This window comes from Ammospiza caudacuta, chromosome 5 (genome assembly GCF_027887145.1).
Source record: "Ammospiza caudacuta isolate bAmmCau1 chromosome 5, bAmmCau1.pri, whole genome shotgun sequence".
In the NCBI taxonomy this organism is placed as follows: Eukaryota; Metazoa; Chordata; class Aves; order Passeriformes; family Passerellidae; genus Ammospiza; species Ammospiza caudacuta.
The window spans coordinates 10253674-10274810 of NC_080597.1; the positions used below are offsets into that span (position 1 = coordinate 10253674).

The window sequence follows — 21137 nt, forward strand, 5'->3', positions numbered from 1 at the left end:
CTAATGATGAAAAAAATGAAAAAATAACTAAAATAAGTAAGACATGATAACTGTTTACTACTCATTGCAACACAAAGGATGAGGCACTAGGCTTCTCCTTCTAGGTAGAACACACTTTTGCCAACACCACATTATCATTAATTTGATGGAAAAAGAATAGCTGATTCTTCCAAAAGTCAGATCAAAAGGAAGTAATTCACTTTAAAGGTGAGAGTGATTGTAATGGTCAGTAGTTTCTCCTCACAGATTTCAAATGCTGTCTCATATTTTGGAGGAGGAGCTCTCCTAGAGTAATTCCCTGTTTGGACAGGACCACAGTGGTGACACTACAATTAATATTTGAAAAATAGTGGTCACAAATTGGACCAGATAGGTTTGATGGATGCACTAGTGGTAAAATGTTCCAGCTTCTGCATTGCACAATGAATATTTAAATGTGAAAAACAATTATTTTGGTATTTACACAGCCAGAGACTGATCTAAGCAAAAGTTTTGCTTTAAGACACCAGATGCAAGACTCCAATTTCTCAGTCTATTGTTTCATTTGAGAGTTGAACTACATTAGAATTTATCATTCATTTTCCAAAACCAGACCATATCATGGCTTCCTGCCAAAACCTGGCAGCCATTCTGGGCATTAAATGTATAGAAGAAATAGCCATTTGGTAAATTTTCACAACTTTTCTTCTGAATCCAATATATCCTTCTCCTCTAGTATTTTTTATAAAAAGACTCAAAAAATGCAAAATAATATTTATCTGTTTTACCCTTCTTTTTTGAGCAGGGCATCTCCCCCTTATTTTCTACCATTAAAATAAATTTCTTCAAAAGGCTAAAGATTATTATGAAGATTTTTTTTTTAACCTGGTTAAGCTAAAGAAACATCTACAGTGACAATGTACCTTGTCCCCTCTACTCCAAAAGACTTTTGGAGGTGGTTCACCAGTGATGGGGATCTCGAGTCGTAGTTTGTTTCCTGCCACGACTGTCACAGTGTTATTTTCCCCAAGACCATCCAGGTGAAGTTTAGGAGGATCTGAAAAAGGAGAGATTGTCCAAGTTAGACATGCAGCTACTGCTCTGAGAGCTCAGTGACCTGAGACAGGTCTACAACACACAGAAACACGCTCTGTGTTTTATTTTCTTGGTATTTTTAAGCAAATGAGTTTTTTTTTTAATGAAAAAATTGTGAAGAAAAATCTATTTAAGGAAATAGTTCCCTGATGAAAAAGAAATCATGGCACCATAGACAGTTTGGAATAAAAAGACCATATGAAAAACCACACAACTGTTTCCTTGAGGCAGAATTATGTATATTCAGGCAACTTCTGAGAGTGGTTTCCTCTAAGTGGCTCTTGAGAATTTCAGCTGTGGGCTTTTTTTTATGGCACATTTGACCATGCTTCAACCTTCACTGTCCTTACAGTTTAAAAATTTATAAACCCCAATCCTTTTCTGAAAACAAAATTATCACTTTTGTTATACACTGCGTGTAAGGAGAACAACTGATTAATATCCTCTTGCAACACTTTTTAACATATTAGAAATATAGCAATGGTCATTCCCCTCTAGTACAACACCTCCCTTTTCACTCTCCCTAAATCCCACCAATACCTTTTGTAATACAGATAACCTACATGTCTCAGGTTCAATTAAAAAACATGTTTTCTGAAATTTTGGTCATTTATATTGCTCTCCTTTCAACTTCCAAGTTGCTGGTTGCAGCTAGAAGCAGGTGAGGCGTTGCTGTGGGAACAGTCAATGCCCTGTTTTATTTTTGTTTGAAGGGCTGGGATCACTTACAAGCCTCCTGCTTTTCTGAAAGCCTCCTGCTTTTAGTTTCCAAATGTCCCAGGAAGATGTTCTATACAGGTCCCTGTGCGGTGTACTTACCCACAATATGTACTTTGCATGGAATATTAATGTTGTAGGCGTCTGGCACAAACATGTATTCACCCTCATCATCGACAGCAGAAACTGGTATAACAAATCTGTGGATCCTGTAAAAGAATTGAGAAAGAAGTCTGTGTAAATTATGTTTGAAGACTGCTTGAGGCTATAAGAAAAAGCCTGTGAAAATTTTAGGAGATCTGTGAAAGTGAGTAAAATTACTGACTAAAAATCCTTTGCTTGTTGCTTAATGGTGGTTTAGGTGATTAAACACTGCGTGCTTTGTACAAAATATTACTGAGACAATCACCAAATAAAGTAACCGATTCTAATATTGTTTGTTTGAACACAGAACAAGGAAAATACAAGAGTGTAATCTCTTCTACACAGGGATTCTATGCTGCTGCCATTCAATTGCAATTTGCTTGTTTAAGAAAAAATCCGCAGGTGATCCCATTGTGGGAATATTCTGACTTTTGTTGGACCATCTTTGTGAATTGATACAAACAGGAGCTATGAGAAAAAGAGGCAGAGAAAGGAAAGAGAAAAGGAATTGTATATTTTAATAATGTCTAAAAATAATTGTATTTTTCTGCTTAATATCCCATACCAACAGCAATGGTAATGGCAAGAAAACAGCTTGAACTTAGGTGGATCCATGATTTGATTATTGTCCTCCACAGCCAAAATAAACAAAAGATTATGAAATGAGCTTAAAGGAAGGAAGGAGACATGGCTTTTAAAATGACAGAAATAAATAAGTCTTGAGGGACAGAGGTTAGGCTTGATAAGCAGATAATTTTTAGCGAGGTAACCACATATTGGCACAACTCCACAATCTCATTCCACCAAAAGCCACGTCAATACACAACAGGCTTACCTTCCTTTGTGATAAAGCTTCACACGGTCACTGGCTTCAATCAGCTGCCCATTTTTGTACCATTTCCCTTCCACATTCTCAGATATCTCACACTTCAAGTGGATTTCCTGTCCCAGCCTCACAGTCTGGTCTTCTAGTGCAAGTGATATCTTCAGAGGTCTCACTTAGGAACACGGAAGCAGATGCATTAAAGAAAGGTGATGGAGCTCAGTAACCATGGGGGGGTCATTTCCAACTTAATAATGAAACCATGAATTGGTCAGGGTGCCAATTTGTACAAAATAGTCAAGAGCAGCATGAGTATTACAAGTAAAAATGTACATTTATGCGCAATGCAAGATAACTTCAGAGCATGGACCAGATAAATTTTGTTTAAAGACACAAGCACTTTAAAGAGTACTGCACAAAGCAAGCTGAGAGGATTACACAGTCCTGTGCTTGTGCCTAGGTTTGGCTTTCCTGTAAAAACCTGAGAAGACTGAAGAAAAAGCAGATACTTCCCTTGAAAATTCACTTTGTTGACCTATTGTACCTTTGGATGGGTTGCTTTGTTTTCCATATTAATGGTGTGACAGGAAGTTAACAAGCAGAACTAGTTCATGGCCTGCTGCTGGAAATAGTTTCTAAAGGGAAGTTTTCTTCATTATTCTGGAGATTCACAGAAAAAAAAATTGCTGTGGAAGTTAAGTCTCCTTTTTAACTCCCAGGGAAAGGCAAGAAAATTGTTAATTTCTGTGGCACATGAATTGGAGAGCAAGGTGGTTGATACTCACAGTCAACTGAAAGCTTGGCTTCTGATTGCCCTCCAGTTGTCATTACTGAGTAGGTTGCAGTGTCATTTTTGGCAGCTTCCTCTATGACCAAAGTGTGTTTTTTACCCTCAACCTTAATCCGATACCGAGATTTGGGATCATTGGAAAGTTCTACGCCGTTTCTAAACCTAATGGAAAGGAAAGAATTTTTATTTTTCCAAAGGAAGTCCTGCCCAAGTAAGGATTCCACGGATTGAAACTCCCAGAGGAGACTTTACAAGACTGTAAGGCACTAGAGAAGGTTAAACAAACTCACCCATGAATGTATAAGGGTATTTTTGGTGTTCCTACATTTTTAATAAGGTTTTATTGAGATTTTCTTAACAATTTTCGAGTTTACTGTTTTAGGAAAAAGCTGCCCTCATTTTTGCCCACAATTAAAGGCTTCTGGATTTTATTTTCATGGAAGCTGTTCAAAGCATGTCTCACCATTTCACGTTTGCATCATCCTCAGACACTTCACAGCTCAGCTCTACTCGTTCACCCACATAGGTGCTGGTGTCCTCCAGGCCTTTGGTCACCAAAATTGGAGGATCTTTGGAAAGAAGAAATTACAGATTTACTACCTGAGAGGGAAAACCAAGTGAAAGAGATTTTCTAAATCTCGCTATAGAAGGCAGTATTATTTTCAACTTCTAATATGAGTATCAGTACAGCCTTTTCTGCCTTAAATCAGAAAATTGCTCTTTAGAATGCTAGTAGGAAATTTGCTCAATAAAAGTATAGATATACTTAATTGAGCAAATAATAACTCATAAATAAAAGTATAAATTTCTTCCTATTAATACCTGTTTTGCTTTGATAATCAACACCTTAGGAGCAAAGAGACTGAAGATACAGCCTCCCATTTGTAAATGCTGATAGAGTATTTTCTCAAATCAGTGCAAATGGAATGAAAACTGGCTTCTAGAAAGCCTCACCTGAGGGCACTTGGACAATATCAGAGTCCAATGCACAGTACCAAGTTGAGTGTATCCCCATTTCAGGGTTTTCACTAAGCTGCTAACTACAGGATGAGAAAAAATAAATGGCCAGGGATCACAGAAATACCAAGTGATCCTAACAGCTGCTAATGCAAATTCAAAAATATACCTAACCAGATCCTCCCTGATAATTTCTGTTGCAGCCAAAGAAGCCACATAAATTTAGGGCAGGTGAAACAGCACCAAGGTGACAGAGTTACCTCTCACAAACAGTTCTGTGGAGCATTTCTCATCACCAGCTGTTACGTAATAGCGAGCATCGTCTGTCATCGTGCAGTTATTGATGAATAAAATTCTCTGGTTTCCTTTGTGCTCAAAAATATATCTGTTTGGACAGGAATGTAGCAAAGACATGTTAGCAAAACTTCTGGACACCTTCTGTTTTGTGTAGAAAGTGCTGTAGGGATTTTTAGAGGCAAAAATACAGGGGTTTACACAGTACTGGGAAAATTGTCCTTGGAAGCAATTTCCAAGTTTCAACAGAGCTGTCATAGACTTCTATCAAAAAAAAAGAGCTGTGGTGTAGAGTGACAATGAACTGCTTTTGGCCTGTTTCAAGATCCCAGGCCTGGGTGATATGAAAAGAAGAAATTAAAAAAGAAAAAGAAGCTGGAGTCAAATGATGGCAAATAAAATGGAGTCTGAAACTCTAGATGAGTAAAGCTGAAAATAACCAGTAAGAGGACACCATCACTCATTCCAACATTTTTGTGAAGGGTAATAATAGCCAAAGTTAAGAGGTTAATATTATTGGTAGGCCAGATGGCACAAGATATCAGTAATGGGATATGGGGTTTTGGTAATGGGATAGGGAGCCTTTCACCTTTATGTCACCAGTTTAGATCTGCTCCAGGTTTGTAATGACCAAAGCTCGTTAGCATCTGACAGCTGCTTCTGGTAGAAATGCACTGGAGCCCCCAACCCAGACCCTCCTACTGGGGAGGAATCCATAGAGCTGCCTGCAGAACCCCTCTGAATTGCTCATGCCAGATACAGGGGCTAAAGAAAAGGTACTCCATTATCCATTTTTTTGTCAATCACAAGTTTTAACCAAAATCCTTTCTCAATTTCAACAGAATGAAGGAAATCTGCCTCATTTCTCTAAAAAGGCCTTTTGTTAATTACTATTTTTTTTTTTACTGGACAGAGGAAAAATTGTCAAGGACTTTGTGCTGCTGAGAAACATTGGATAAACATTATACTGTTATGAACATCTTCCCCAGGTGTGTCTGACTGTGCAATGGGGTTTTCTGCACTGGGTTCTAAGAGCTGGTTGTGCCCACAAAAAATATTGGGATCAACTTCCAGGCACTGCTCTGCATGTACTCAAATGTCTGCACCTGCACTTCTAGGAAAAGCCAGAAAATAAACCAATTTTCAGGTGAAGAAACTTGTGTACACTAGACCTGTTGCTCATGACTGATGGTGCAGGCTGTGACTTCAGGGTGTTAACAGAGTAGTGGAAGATGAAACAAAGCTCACACCCCTTTTCCTGGGTTTTATGGGTAAGTGTGTGATGTAAAATCTCTGCTCTTAGCAAAAAATTACTGTAGAGAGATTGTGACCAAGGACAAGTGATTTATTTATTGGCAGCACTTCCTCATTTTTGAAAACTACTGTGTAGAAAACAGCACCACATATTTTGAGGATCTATAAGACTTTTGCCTTGAGATAAAGGAGAAAATCTATATTACATTTAGCCTACAGTGTACTTTTTTGGGTCCTGAGCAACACAGCATCATTTGCATACTCTTCACATCTCATGAAATTCAGCAGTAAAATTGGTACAGCCTGAACAAAGAGATAGAACTGGGCAACAAACTTGTCAAGGGAGGAGATGTGTGTCCTTTTTATTGCTCACATAAGCTAAAATCACTTACTTTGCACTTGGTCGTATCTCTTGGCCATTTTTATACCACTTGAGCTCCACTGTTGGATCTGCTAGCTCCACCATGAATCTGACTTTACCTCCTTTGTCCACCTGGTATGCAGGATCGAGGCCTTTGGCAAAAGCTGTTGTGGAAGTCAAGAGTTATTTTAACATGAGATCAGAAAACAAGAACATGGATGCTGAAATGACATTGCATAAATCTCAACAAAGCTGTCAGAATACATGCACACAATGTTATACATCACGAGATATTCTCACACTGGTCTGCATGGATTCATCTAGAAACACTAGAATAAGCACAAAGCTGTGCACATCTAGTTATCCTGACCAACATCAAGATGGCATTTCTTCAAGACTTTGCAGTGTGATTGTATTCAAAATAGGAACAGCTAGATGCATCAAATGAAATACATAAATAAAAATGAATGTGTAGTACCATAACATATGTTATGGTGTGAAGAGAGAGGGTGTATCAGGATTACAGCTGGATTTGTGGAGGACTTCACCCACATAAAAAGGACACCTCCAGGAAACCAGCGACACAGGAAATGTATATACTGCATTCAGTTCTGAAAGGCTGCCCAGGAACAAGCAGATGCCACAATAGTGTAAGTGTATTTATATGTGTGTGCAAACATGTTCTGTGGCATACCATGTATTTTATATACACATGTATGTGGATGCAGCAGCCTGATCAGAGAGGAGAAAATGGGTTTCATTTTCTCACAGTGGACTTGTGAGACTTTTTAGGGAATCGTAGAAACGATGATAATTTGTTAACAACCACCTGCAGGTGGTGTTTTTCTACTCTGTTTTTATGTTCCTCTCAAGGACTGTGAGAAAGATGTTTTTGTTAGCTAGCCAATCAAGTAGAATGTACCAAATCTGTCTATAAAAGAGAGGACTTTTTGTATTAAACACACTTCTCCTGCAAACCAGCCTTTGAGTGAATTTGTGTCATTTCTGGCTCGATGTATATCGTCAGGGGACACATGTATATATATTTCTCAATGTAATTATATGCTATTCAGTAGGGTCGATAGGGAAAGACATGCCTGAATGTCCTCACCCAGTGCAGGGAGAAGGGTCTATGGTACAGCTGGGATTTCTGAGCAATGGAGATTAAGTGCAAAATGAGATTATGAAGAGCTGACACTGCCTGTGTTTGGAGTGACCTCTGTTTAGAGCAGAAGATATTGATGGTAACACAAGGTTTAATTTCTGTATTGCCTGATCAGGTAACACCTTTCCACACACCTGGGGCACATTATTCCAGATGGAACCAGTGTTTGTCTGAGAGGGAGGGATGCTTTAGGTAAGCACCGATAAGGTTTTTATGCTTCTACCATGGATCAGAGCTTCCTTCTGATTAACTCCTTGCAGGAAGGAGTTGTAGGGTGAAAGCTCCATTGTGTGGAAGTGAGGCATATTTGGGTTTTTAAGGTGAAGGGTTGTGTGTGAGCAATGAGCACAAGAATGGTTGTGAGCAGTGAGCACAGGAATGGCTGTGTGTGAGAATGAGCACAGGAATGTGTGTGAGCAGTGAGCACAGGGATGGCTGTGTGTGAGCAGTGAGCACAGGAATGTGTGTGAGCAATGACCACAGGAATGGCTGTGTGTGAGCAGTGAGCACAGGGATGGCTGTGTGTGAGCAGTGAGCACAGGAATGTGTGTGAGCAGTGAGCACAGGAATGGTTGTGTGTGAGCAATGAGTACAGGAATGGCTGTGTGTGAGAATGAGCACAGGAATGGCTGTGTGTGAGAATGAGCACAGGGATGGCTGTGTGTGAGCAGTGAGGACAGGAATGTGTGTGAGAATGAGCACAGGGATGGCTGTGTGTGAGCAGTGAGCACAGGAACAATTTTGTGTGAGCAATGAGCACAGGAATGGCTGTGTGTGAGCAACGAGCACAGGGATGGCTGTGTGTGACCACAGACCCCAGGAATGGCTGTGTGTGAGCAGTGAGCACAGGAATGGCTGTGTGTGAGCAACGAGCACAGGAATGGCTGTGTGTGAGCACTGAGCACAGGGATGGCTGTGTGTGAGCAACGAGCACAGGAATGTGTGTGTGAGCAGTGAGCACAGGGATGGCTGTGTGTGAGCAGTGAGCACAGGAATGTGTGTGAGCAGTGAGCACAGGAATGGTTGTGTGTGAGCAATGAGCACAGGAATGGCTGTGTGTGAGAATGAGCACAGGGATGGCTGTGTGTGAGCAGTGAGCACAGGAATGTGTGTGAGAATGAGCACAGGGATGGCTGTGTGTGAGCAGTGAGCACAGGAACAATTTTGTTTGAGCAATGAGCACAGGAATGGCTGTGTGTGAGCAACGAGCACAGGAATGGCTGTGTGTGAGCAATGAGCACAGGGATGGCTGTGTGTGAGCAACGAGCACAGGAATGTGTGTGAGCAATGAGCACAGGAATGGCTGTGTTTGAGCAGTGAGCACAGGAATGGCTGTGTGTGAGCAGTGAGCACAAGAATGTGTGTGAGAATGACCACAGGGATGGCTGTGTGTGAGCACTGAGCACAGGGATGGCTGTGTGTGAGCACTGAGCACAGGGATGGCTGTGTGTGAGCACAGACCCCAGGAATGGCTGTGTGTGAGCAATGAGCACAGGAATGTGTGTGAGCAGTGAGCACAGGAATGGCTGTGTGTGAGCAGTGAGCACAGGAACAATTTTGTGTGAGCAATGAGCACAGGGATGGCTGTGTGTGACCTCAGAGCCCAGGGATGGCTGTGTGTGACCTCAGAGCCCAGGGATGTTCTGCCCCATCTGTACCTGCGCTCTTCTTCACCTCCCTGCGCATGCGCTTCAGCCGTTTCAGCATGCCCCGCAGGTCGGTGATGCCGTACTGGAACGCGATCTTCTCGTACTCGCTGGGGTTCGCGTTCTTCAGCAGATCCCACACGTCCACCTCGGGCTCCTCCTCTTGCTGCTTGACCTCCCTGGTGTTAGCAAAATAAGATTATGGGGGAAGAGTCAGCGAGGCTTAATCAAACCATAAAAAACAGGTGAAGCTGAACGTATGGTGAGGCTACAAACGTCTTGGCCAAAATTTGAAGGCTGCCATCGTATCTTTTTTATTTCCTTCCATATGATTGTAGTAGCTCAGAATGGCATTCACTCCTTCCTTTCCTTCAAGGCAGAATTGGAATGCAAGTTTTAATTTGTCCTTTTCTGATACAATCACTTATGAGAATTTTTATATTGCTTCCCAAAAAAATACATTTTGAAAATGTAATAGCCTACAGGTTAATTCCACTTAAATCAGTTTTATCTGCTGTAACTTGAGCAGAATCAATCACAATTTATGATGGCACCACTGAGTCTAATCTGTACATTTCAAAATTACATAAAAATGTTTTCAAACCCTGAATCCCTGTAATTACTGCTGTGGGTGACTGGTGACAGGACATTGAAATGCAGGGGAATCTGTGTCTGTTTATAGTTACACCAATGCTTCTCAGCATTACTTAAAGTTGTCAAATGAATAGGAACTGGAGATTTCCACACCAACTTGGACTTGAATGATGGATCTGTTCACTTCCATGTGTATCTCGGTCTTAAGAGCAGGAAATGTGTTCAGAGGCCTGTGTGAGGAATCACCTTTACACAGAAGTTTTAGTGCTGTATTTACTGTCTGCAACTCCAGGCTAAGACAACCAATAAAGAGAAGTATAATTATTTTTTTCAATGGCAGCCATTAAATGATAGAACAATGAAAGCATCCTAAACAAAATTATATTTTTTCAGATTGAAAATTTAGCTCAAAAAAAGTGAACTGCTAGAACAATACTGGAATTCAGGAAGAAATCTAGATTTTTCCTCCTGCAATATCATTATGATCAGACCAAGATCATTCCAATTTGACTTAACTTGTCTAAGAAAATCAGTACTTTTGAGAGCAGAGGAAGAAAATAAATGTCTGAGAAATAAAAAAATAACAAGTTTTGAAGTGAGGCACTGTTAGACCTGAACTTTGTGGAGTCAAAGAGAGGATTTTCTTTGACATATACAGAAATAGCACTAAAGACCCCTAAGAATCTCTGCATGGTTGGATGAAGAACCATGGAATCCACTTTGCTGTTTAGTCCATGAAGTTTATTCATTTTCATAATATCTCTGTAATTTTAAAAAAAGAAGAGAGGCTCTCCCTGTGCAGTCTTTCAAATAGAATAAATCTGAGACAGCAATGTAAGTTAGAGAATCTCAGATATGTAATTCGATAATTTGTTCCTTTTATCCTTTCCATCCATTCTGGGGGAATCCAAATAAAGCTCCCCTTTAAATCAGGCAGTGGTTGAGAATGAGGATCCTGATTTTCAACCAGACTGGAAGACTCAATTTCTGGCTTGTTTTCCTCTTGCATAACTGGAAAACGAATTTTGATGCTTAGCGCAAGCCAATTTTGTTCTGAGACCTCAGTAGTTTGAGCTGAGGCCAAACAGAGCAAGGTATTGCCTGAGCAGACTGACTGCTGACCTTGCCATGAAATCACTTTCAGATCTCTTTCCTAAATATGTGCATTTTGTTGCAAGATGTACTTGGGAAAAAACCCCAAAGAACCCCAAAAAAACCCCACCAACAAAACAAAAAAAAACCCCAAAACCAAAAACCAACACAACGAGGACCTAAATATTTGAGTGGTTTTTAGATCTTGTGCCTCTTGGAATGTCATGGTGCTACAGATCCACTGCATTGACAAAGAATATCCAGTCATAGTGTGGCTTACTGAGATAAGACTTGATACGCCTGCCTGCCAACCAGCAGAAAATTAGAAAGTAGACAGTATATTGATTGTATGCATTTAGGTTTGTTTTTTTTTTCTAAAAAAAACATGTTTCAAATAGTATGAACCAAAAGGGAAAAGTTCTAGGTCTTTCCTTGGTCATACAACCATAAAAAATAGAGAAAGAATGCACCTCAAACATTGCCTGTTGTAAAAATTGAAATAAAACCATGGATTTGTCTTCATAATAATGGATGTTAATATCCAGACACATGGATATTAATATCCACACTGTGGCTTAATTAACAATTTTATTCAATTAAGCTCAGAAATATGAGGTTGCATTTCAGGGCCTGAAGCAAGGTGAACCAATTTGACCAAAGTCAAATAATGGTGTCTAAAAACCAAATATTTGCTTTATCCATTAAACACACCATAGATATTCCATATTTATAAGGCTGGACAGTATTTGTCTTACAAATCTTAAGAGTTAATTGTTAGTAAAGTGATATCATGTCTCTTAAATCACATTTATTTTTCCACAAAAACACCAAGATCTCTCACATGCATCTCTCATGTTACTGTGGAAGCACCACACAGGCGGTCATGAGAACTGGCATGGCTTGATTAATAGGATGAAAAGACAAACTGATGGTCCTAATTAGGGATGAGAAGATTGAAAAAACACAGACCTGGTGGATTAGAATTGGTCCAGGTAATTCTTTGTCTATTTTCAGCTTCAGCTTCTCCTGTGTGCTTTAGTTGCTTAAATGCTATTCTCGCCCTCATAGCCAATGAGCCCTTTGTGACCTTTTAATGTAATTAATGCTACAGATATTCCTCTTTTAGAGTAAGTGGTAGATGAGAAAAAGGATGTGATTCCTTTTTCCAGTTCTCTGTGATTAGCTGTCATTGATTTCCATGGCATATAGAATTTCTCTGCTGGATTTTAAAAGGCGATGAATTAGCTGTCTTGTCTTAACCAGGTGAAAGACTAAACTGGGTTTAAGATCTGAGATAACTAGAGACATAACTATCATAACACCAGATTTTCAAGGCAAATCAGAGAAAAATGTACCCCATTTTTTTTTCCATCAAAACATTTGAGTTAAATAAAACATGACTGAGCATTTGTGTATTGTGCATATTAAAAAAATATTTGTACATATTAAAAAAATCTACAAAGAATTATACCAATATCCGTGACTTGAAAGCATGATATATGATGTTTTCATATCAGGATGCTTATAAAATCAACTGAGGATGTACCCACAGAGATAAATTTAACCCTTGCAGGATTTTTTACTGTGGCACCAGACTCAATTTTCTGTACTGCTCATCCCTGTGTAGGAAATTTCCCCCCTGTGCTTTCCATGCAAACACAAAAGAAATAGCAAGTGAACTAAATGTTATTGGGCTGTTTAGGCTGAGGCTCACTTCTTTTCCCAGCACACTCAAATCTTTTGAGGTTTCTTTTCTGCACACTTAGAGGCAAAAATAACAGAATATTTGCATATTATACTATGAGAATAAAAACCAGTTAGAAACATTAAAAAGCTGAAAAGTCACAAAATCCTTGAGGAGTTATTAATGCTACACCTGACTGTTTCTGTGGGTGAACCTAATGGTTTGCAATCCACACCTGCTCACTGCACCACTTGGTTCTCACCTACGTTTCAGGAGACCACTAAAGTCAAGTTCTCCTGCATCCTCTTGTCCTTCACCACTGTTATCAACAGAAAAAGATCAAATCTTTGTTTAATACAGGAAGACTTAGACAACACTCATTGCTCTACACTTCTCATACACTCAACACTGTCCAGAAACACAAATAATTGTATAAAACCAACACAAACTTGTATGCTTTTTCACACGGATTATGTTTCTGTAGGCGTTTGTGAAAAATAACACAAAGGTTTGCATTGCTTCTTCTTATACTTTGATGGCAAATTTTTGTAACTGAGTACATAAATTTGCCAAGGTTTGTGTTAGATTTCAGTAACACAAACAAATGGCAGCTAGTCAACACAACCAGCTTTGTTTTTCATTTCTGTAGTGGACAAAACAAAGGGCTTGTGCTGATCTCTTGCTGTGAAAACAAAACAAAGATTTGCATTGCTGGGTGATGCTTTTAACAATGCATAGCTCTGTCAAATACTGATTGAAAAGTACTTAGCCTTAAAGATTTTACCTTTCCCTAAATGAAGGGAGAAAACAGTTATAAAAAAGAATAAAAGAGCATATTGTCCATTTTTACAGATAGAATCACAGTCCTATCAAGGTGCATTTCTTTCTGTGATATGATCTTTAGCAGAATTACCTTATCATAGAGCACATATAGACAAAAGAAATGTCCTAAATATTTATAAAAAGGGAAAAATAGCGCAAATCTTAACTGAAATGAAGCCAATGTTTAATCAAGATTTTACACGCAAGATATTACTTAAAAAGTCAGAAAACACTGAGATATCTTCATCTGCTTGGGGAGAGTAGTTACTGCTTTTTTAAACATGTGCTAAAGAAGGAAATGCGCCTTGAATGTAATATCTTTTGTATTTATCTTTAAATTAAAGCCCCCTAAATAAAAGCAGTTATCTCTGAATTACAGCTTTACTTGTAAATTAACAAACTGCATTAATTATCTGTTTGTAAAGTATTTTCATTCTCAATATTCTTTATATATTTCACCATAAAGAGATGACATCTATACTGGTTAGAATTGCTACGTTTTCAGAAAGATAACAAACTTTAAGACACAATGCTTTATCTTAGATTCTCTGTGCTGTCCTATTTGCTGGTTTTCCTTATTGATGGTATTTACTGTTAGGTAACAAAGCCAGATCCTGTCTTCTTGAAATCAGTGTGAATTTTCTCTCTGCTTTTAATCAGTGCAGGACTGGGACCAAGAACTTTCATATTGTGGCTGACAGCTTTCAGGAATCATGTAGTAGAATATTTTAGTGAATGAAAATATATTTTAAAAATTAAAATACATTTTTAAAAACCTCCAAAGAAACATATTTAATTGACTTAAATGTTCAATTTTCCTTTAAATTAATGGCACTTGTAATTTCACAGTAGGGGTACTTAATATCATGTGTACTATCTATGTGTTGTAACTATTTCATTCTAACCACTACCAATTACTCAAAATCCCACTTCTTTAATCTGTACTTACAAATACAGTTTTATAATTTATATCAGGTACAATTGTCTGACACAAGTTCTGTGCATGCTATCAATGTCCATTACTGAGGAGCTGGATAGGATCAGTGAAGTTACCTTCTTTTGAAAGCAGATCTGATGTCAATGGATGGAGCAGCTTGGGAAGATTCTATGAAATAACAGTAACACAGGAATTAAAAACACAATTTTAATAATTTATGTAGTCAGTGTCATTTGGAGTATGGAATTTGTTCAGTTTCCTGCTGCATGACCAGCATTTGTGCTTCCCCTTTGGCACTAGGTTCTGGTATCTGCAAAGACGCTCAGTGTTAAGTGTATAATTTCTCTGAAGTACTTTCTGCAGTTCTGCATAGATTTGTTTATCTGGTGTTTCTCTCCCTTCCCCTGCCTGCCTTATTCACAGGCTCTGGCCTTTTCGTCTCCTCATTTCCTTTGCTTTCTCCCCTGCTGGCCTCTTGTTCTCTCTCGGTATGCTCAGCATCAGAGGAAGGAGACAGAGTCAGTCTCCTCTGCAGCTACAGACACACATCTATTGTCAGGGCAAGGAGGAATTCGTTCCCCATGTGGGAATTACCCCTTTGGGACAGCCTGGATCAGATCAAATGGTTCTGATCCACAGACAGTGAATGGATGGAGCCGAGCTGGCCCCCTGCCTTGCTGACCTCTGAGCACATTCACAAAGCCCTGAGTTTTGTGTGCCAGAGCCTGATTTGAGTTCAATACTGGTTTTACCCGCCAGCTTTTCTAATTTTTGGATAAATGTCTCACATGGTATCTATTCCAGTGTTCATTTAGGCAGTAAATTACAGATACAAGAAAATTTTCTGAGCTCTATGCTAAAAACGTTCATTTTAAGTATCATTTCATTTAAAGGGTCTGAACAAAATGAAGTGTCATTTCAAATTAAAAAAAAAAGAAAAGAAAGAAAGAGAGAGAGAGAAAGAGATAGAGAGAAAAAAGAAAAGAAAAGAAAAGAAAAGAAAGAAAGAAAGAAAGAAAGAAAGAAAGAAAGAAAGAAAGAAAGAAAGAAAGAAAGAAAGAAAGAAAGAAAGAAAGAAAGAAAGCAATCCTTATAAAGCTTTACAGATACAAATGGAACCTTACCAGTGACTTCAAGGTCAAAAGAGCAGCTATCAAATTTGTCCTTGTAAGACACTTCACAACGATAGTTCCCTGCATAGTTTTCCTTAGCTTTGATGATCTGCATCTCAAATGTATGAATCTAAAAATCAAGCACAGTCATTCATTATTGTGGGGAATGCATTTGCACAAAGCAGAGGTTTAAACATGAGTCTTTCAGACATGCACCATAAACATGGAACTCAAATAATGAGCTCTGAAAAGAAACTGGAACCCAGAAATGGCATCAGAAAACTTTGATTTCCCCACCATTACTTGTCCTGAGTTGGGAGAGCAGAAAATCTGCTTCTGCAGAGGGTCAGAGATCACCACTGAAGCTGGGGTTACACTCCACTGCTCTTTAACTTCTACCTGTTGCCTTAAACTGATCTTTAAGCTCTCTTTGGAGCTTTGCCCCCATAAGAAGCAAAAGTGAAGACACACCTTGGTGTGACGCTCGAAGGACTCCTTCAGCTGCAGGTGCTTCCCTGCTTTGCTGGCCAGATCCATCCATTTTCCTTTAAACCACTTAACGTTTGGCTTTCGGAGAAGATCTTTGGCTTCTACTTTGGCTATAAATGTAATATTCCCACCTTTCAGAAAGAGAAAAGAATAATGCAGCTGTTGAGGAACACGTGGTTGGTCAGTTGCGTCTCTACAAGTTCCTTTCACTTTTGTTCCATTCAGCCACCATGTGTTCTACCACAAAATTAAGAGTCAGATGGAGTCACACAGACTATGAAAGTACTGCAGTAGAACAGAGGTTAATGATTTTGGGTCTGGAAGCTTTCTGCTGCTACTCTGCCGTGGGAATTTACAAAATCAGAGGATTTTGGGAAAGCTGCAGAAGGCAGGCCTCAGAGGCAGTAGAACTGTGATTAGAGCTAAGCAGCAGCCATGAGATAGGTCAGCAGAAAAATTATTTAAAAAGTAGAAAAACAAGGACAAATAGAACAATGGTCTGTGTATTAACGCTTGTCTAGAATAACTCTCTAAGCTACAGAAAAGTTTGTCTAGCAAGATATTAGGAAGTTTGAAGCTGAATAATGGAGCTCTGTACATTGTGTTTGAAGGCTTACAAGCAGGTATTGTATTTGAAATAAACAAGGATTGTTTTAACCAAAGGTACCTGTGCTTATAATGGTTGGATAGAACTACTGTCAATGTGCTTTTGCTTTGTGTGATTGGTCAAAAAACTTATAAAGTAAGTTGTAACATTAAGTTCTTAGTCTGCTGCCTGAGATGTGACTGATGGCATCTTCCCATTGTATAGCCATGTAATGAGAGTGATGCTGGAAAATAAAACAGCTCAAGGCACGTTCCCAGAAGTCCCATCCCATTAGTGATTTGTACATAGACCCCGGCCAGCGATACTCTGCATAAGATCTTCTTGATATATCAATAACAGTGCAGCCAACAGTATCAAAAAAACCAGCTTTCTTCCCCAGAAACTGTACCTCTTACTAATATACTCATTAAATTATTAGATTTTGAGCTTGTTTTGAATTAAACAATTGGGGTTTTACTTCTCTGAATACAGTCCTTTTTGCCTTCAAAGAGTGGAGTTCCCATCCAGCTAAAACCAGAGGCTGTACTTGCAGCTGAGGGCAGAAGCTGAGTGCCAGAGAATCTGCCCACACCGTTCCCAGCTCAGCCTCTGTCTCTGGGAGTGGCTTTTGGTTTTGTTCCCAGGCACTTACCAACACTCACTGTTCCACTCTGAGGTTTCTCGACGAATAGAGTGGATCTTTGGGCATCATCATCACGCTTCTCTGACTCCTCTGGAGCTCCTTCTCCAAGAGACCATACTGAGATGCAGACAGAAGGGGAAAAGTCAGTGATCTGAGGGTGTTTCACTCCCTCCAAAGTACACTTACCTGAACTTCCTAAACTCTCTAGCCCTAGCACCTTTCTCTTCTGATGTCCTGAAAGACTTGTGAGTTTTTGTTCACACTGACATCCATTGCTTGGCTGTCACATTGTGTACAGTTCCTGCAAGAGCACTACCTCTGTGGTGATGGAAAATGAAACTCAGGGAGGAAGAAAGGGGAACCTGATCAGCCAGGTCAGGCACTGAGCAACTTGAAGGGCACCAGCATTCAACCATGAGTGCTTTACAGAGGTGATGCACAAAACCAGCTCTTTGTTTTTCAGAAGAGATGGAGGTTCTGAAAACACAAACAGCTAGAAGCACAACAATCCCTACATCTGATGCACAGTTTCAGTGGATCTCTCCCAACCCAAAATAAGTCCATTGTACAAGCTGGTTCTTCCTCTATGTCTGCAAAGTAGGGCAGGAATGAAGCTCACTTCTGAACTTTCTTCTTTTCTGCCATGACAGAGGCAGAGAATTTGGGGATCTGTCAATACCATATCCTGCCATGTGAATTTTATGTGATATTTTATGGAAAAAGTAGTTTGTCAGATGGAAATGATTGTGAAATATGTTCAGACACAGCACCTTCCCTTCTGGAAAATGGGACTTTGGAACTGAAAAGGAACAACAGTACTGAGAGAAGCAGCAAAAGTGTGCTTTCCCCAGGGCAGAGCACTGTACCAGGAGGGCTGTGTGTCTCTACTCTCTCTGTCTATCTGAACAGCCCTGGCTTTGTGTTATGCCATTACATCTTGTGTAAAACCATGGTCAAAACTGATTCCTAGCAGAAAGTACAAGGAGAGAAAGGCGGTGAATGCCCATCTCTTTTCTGCTCACTTTCTGCAGAGGCAAAACTCATGTCTCATATTCCAATCTGAAGTCCAAATGTCACATCTCTGTTTTTTGAGGAGTTATTGCCAGCACAGAGAGGAAACTAATTCAAGTTAGAGATCAGAATAGTCTTTCTGATATGTAGTGATTACTGCTGTGGGAACCTTTTCAACTCATGAAAATTTTTACCACCCAGAAACACGACGCAGCTCATGGCAGCCATGGGAAAATGCAAACAAATTGGTTTTGTTATCCTAAAGCCTATTATGAATTTTAAAAAGGTATCAAAATGCCAGATAGCTTTACTATAAAGTGTTAGAGTTTCAGTCAATTGTGGGTGGTGTGCCTAGCACCTCTGTATATGCCTGCTTGTACAATATTTCTCACAGGTGAAGACATTCATGTATATACACACATGTATGTACACATATATACACACATACATGGAATGATTTACACAGACACAACTGAACACAAATATATATAGATACATATCTATATATACTCTCTATAATCTAAATTTTTAGATTATACCACTCAGAGATGGCAATATATGGAAACAACATGAGAACAAGTGAAGGTTACTGGTAGTAAGAGGATGAAGTGATGACAGCACAGGATCTGGTCACGTGCAGCAACAAACCTAACACGCCACGGGGTGAAATGGAAAAAGGATATTAATAAATGAAAAATGATATTAATAAATGGAAAAAAGCTTACACAGAGTCATTAATTTGGTACCACATAAAGGAACACGTAAATATTATCATCACCTCTAGATATTAATTAAACAAAGAGAAGGAGGGGTGGGTTTGACGCGGGCTGGCATAGGCGGCTATGCCAGGTCCATAACCATGGTTGAAGTACCAGCTGCTCATTTTGATCCAGAGGCTGCAAATCCTGAAACCACCAGAGTGGGTGCAGTGTGGGTTACCTGCCAGGGTAGGAAGAAAGAGGTTATGATGATTTTTGCTAAGTTTTCCCCACCGTCCTCTGAGGTGCGAGAGGAAGCCATTCTCCTACAGTCTTCTGGGAGCTGTGTGTGGGATTCCCAGTCTTCTGGGACCTGTATGAGGCTGGATGTGGGAATGGAATTCCTGTAGGCTGAGGAGGAATGGAACAGCTATGTATCTATCTATACAGACACAGATATAGATAGATAGGTATGTATGTATGTGCCAAATACATGTCCTGTTCTGTGCAGCACAGCCTTCTCGCTCCTGGTTCAGCTGCTAGAATCTTATTTGCCCTGGTACTTTGAAGCATTTCAACAACTACAGTTTGCTGCTGTCTAAACAACAAAAATAAAGTATTATCTTTTAAAAATAAAGTCTAGAAAGTATTTTTATTATGTAATTTTGGGAGTGTTTCTCAGGAGGTCTCACCTGAATCCTTTCTTTCCGCTGGCTTAGACATCCCATCTGAAAGGGAAGAGCAACTTAGATGACACCAGCTCAGAGATCACAGCTTTACTGGCCTCAGATCACTGGGATTTTAAGAACATTGATTCTTCATACAAGAAGATTAGATTAAATATTTGGGACCGTATCCATGAGGAACTACTTGAATACCAAAAAAATGTGAACAGCTAAGAAAAACCCCCAGAAATCTTCCCCACTTTTCTCTAGAAAAATCTAAATTAGTTTTATTCCATTGAAGAGTTTCTTCAGAAAGGTTACATGAGGCTGATGTTTTTTCTATGATTTGTGTAGTGCCAGGTAACAGAGGAATTTTCATTCCTCAATATTTGTCTGAGGGACAGTATTTTGATTATTTAAACAGTATACTTATTTATCTGGAATTGTTTTTGTATCTACTAACCAATATTTTACCTTCTACTGGGAGATTTACTGAAGACCTCAAGACAGGACTGGAAAGGGTCTTAACTGATAGAAGGGTCTTGTACTTCTGAACAGAGATTAATAAAATATAGGGCACCTTAAAAAAATTTCTAAGTTGTATCTTTTGAGTTCAGTCTGCCTGTTTGGACTCTTTCTTCATTAATATTCAAGAGAAAAATACATACATACATACACACACAAAGCATTATCACAGTCCTAACCTGCTGGTGGAGTACTAACTGAGGTGTCATCTTCATCTGTGAAAAGAAATACAAATGAAAAAGCACATGAAGAAACTGAAAGCACAGGCGATCATCTGCTTTAAAACAACTACATGAAAATGTAAAACCTGCAAAAGAAAGGAAATAAATTGCAATATTCAGGAGCATTCACAATGGAAGATTCAAACTGATGAGAGAAGCTTTGCATAATTCAGTAGCTGAAATGGTAAACCTTGATGTTTCAAGCAAGTAAAGAACAAGATGAGATGTGGGCTGTGATCTATGATTAAATCATGAGTTTATATGAGAGCTGCGGAGTGATTCTGTTTGTTAGAGATGTAATCCACAGTAATTACAATAAGAAAGCCACAATGAAATGAAGGAGAATCACATATCTAACCTGAGGAAGATGTCATTTCTCTGATGACCACGTCTGCAATTAAAATGTGCACCACATATGCATTCAGCATTATTAAATCAAGATATGAAAAGTTAAAACTAGTCCCCTCTATTTATACTTTGTAATTTCTACACTATAATATTAATTTAAAGTGCAAGGAATACACACTCATTTCTTCCTCATATCAACAGGAGAATAATTTTAAATAAGGAAAGAACTATTATCACCATGATGGATTTTCTTTTTGATCACACTAAAAGTTGACTATCATGAGGTATTAAATTGCTACAAGCAGTTGTTACTGACATATTTTAAAATTTTTAGTCATATAGAATATGTTGAGGTTTATATTTATAAAATATATAATGTTTTATATATATATTTTATATATTTTATAAAATATATATTATATAATTATATATTTATAAAAATATATAATCTATTTATAAAATAGCAAATGTTTAGTCATATAGAA

General features: G+C 38.9%; 1 protein-coding gene across 4 annotated transcripts in view; it reads right to left on the minus strand.

Annotated features, from left to right (window-relative positions):
* The window catches only part of MYBPC1 (myosin binding protein C1), a 73231-nt gene that overhangs the window by 23113 nt on the left and 28981 nt on the right, over window positions 1-21137 (minus strand). For 2 of the 4 annotated variants that reach the window (XM_058804489.1, XM_058804491.1), the window contains exons 4-19: window positions 20663-20695; window positions 20263-20298; window positions 19586-19621; window positions 17194-17301; window positions 15938-16086; window positions 15479-15596; window positions 14471-14522; window positions 12858-12914; window positions 9238-9404; window positions 6446-6578; window positions 4766-4890; window positions 4012-4117; window positions 3544-3710; window positions 2771-2933; window positions 1894-2000; window positions 903-1036 (exon numbers count right to left, since the gene is read on the minus strand). In XM_058804489.1, coding sequence (XP_058660472.1) covers window positions 903-1036; window positions 1894-2000; window positions 2771-2933; window positions 3544-3710; window positions 4012-4117; window positions 4766-4890; window positions 6446-6578; window positions 9238-9404; window positions 12858-12914; window positions 14471-14522; window positions 15479-15596; window positions 15938-16086; window positions 17194-17301; window positions 19586-19621; window positions 20263-20298; window positions 20663-20695 — 1691 coding nt within the window. The remainder of the gene's footprint in view (window positions 1-902; window positions 1037-1893; window positions 2001-2770; window positions 2934-3543; window positions 3711-4011; window positions 4118-4765; window positions 4891-6445; window positions 6579-9237; window positions 9405-12857; window positions 12915-14470; window positions 14523-15478; window positions 15597-15937; window positions 16087-17193; window positions 17302-19585; window positions 19622-20262; window positions 20299-20662; window positions 20696-21137) is intronic. The other 2 variants (XM_058804490.1, XM_058804492.1) reach the window with 2 other exon arrangements.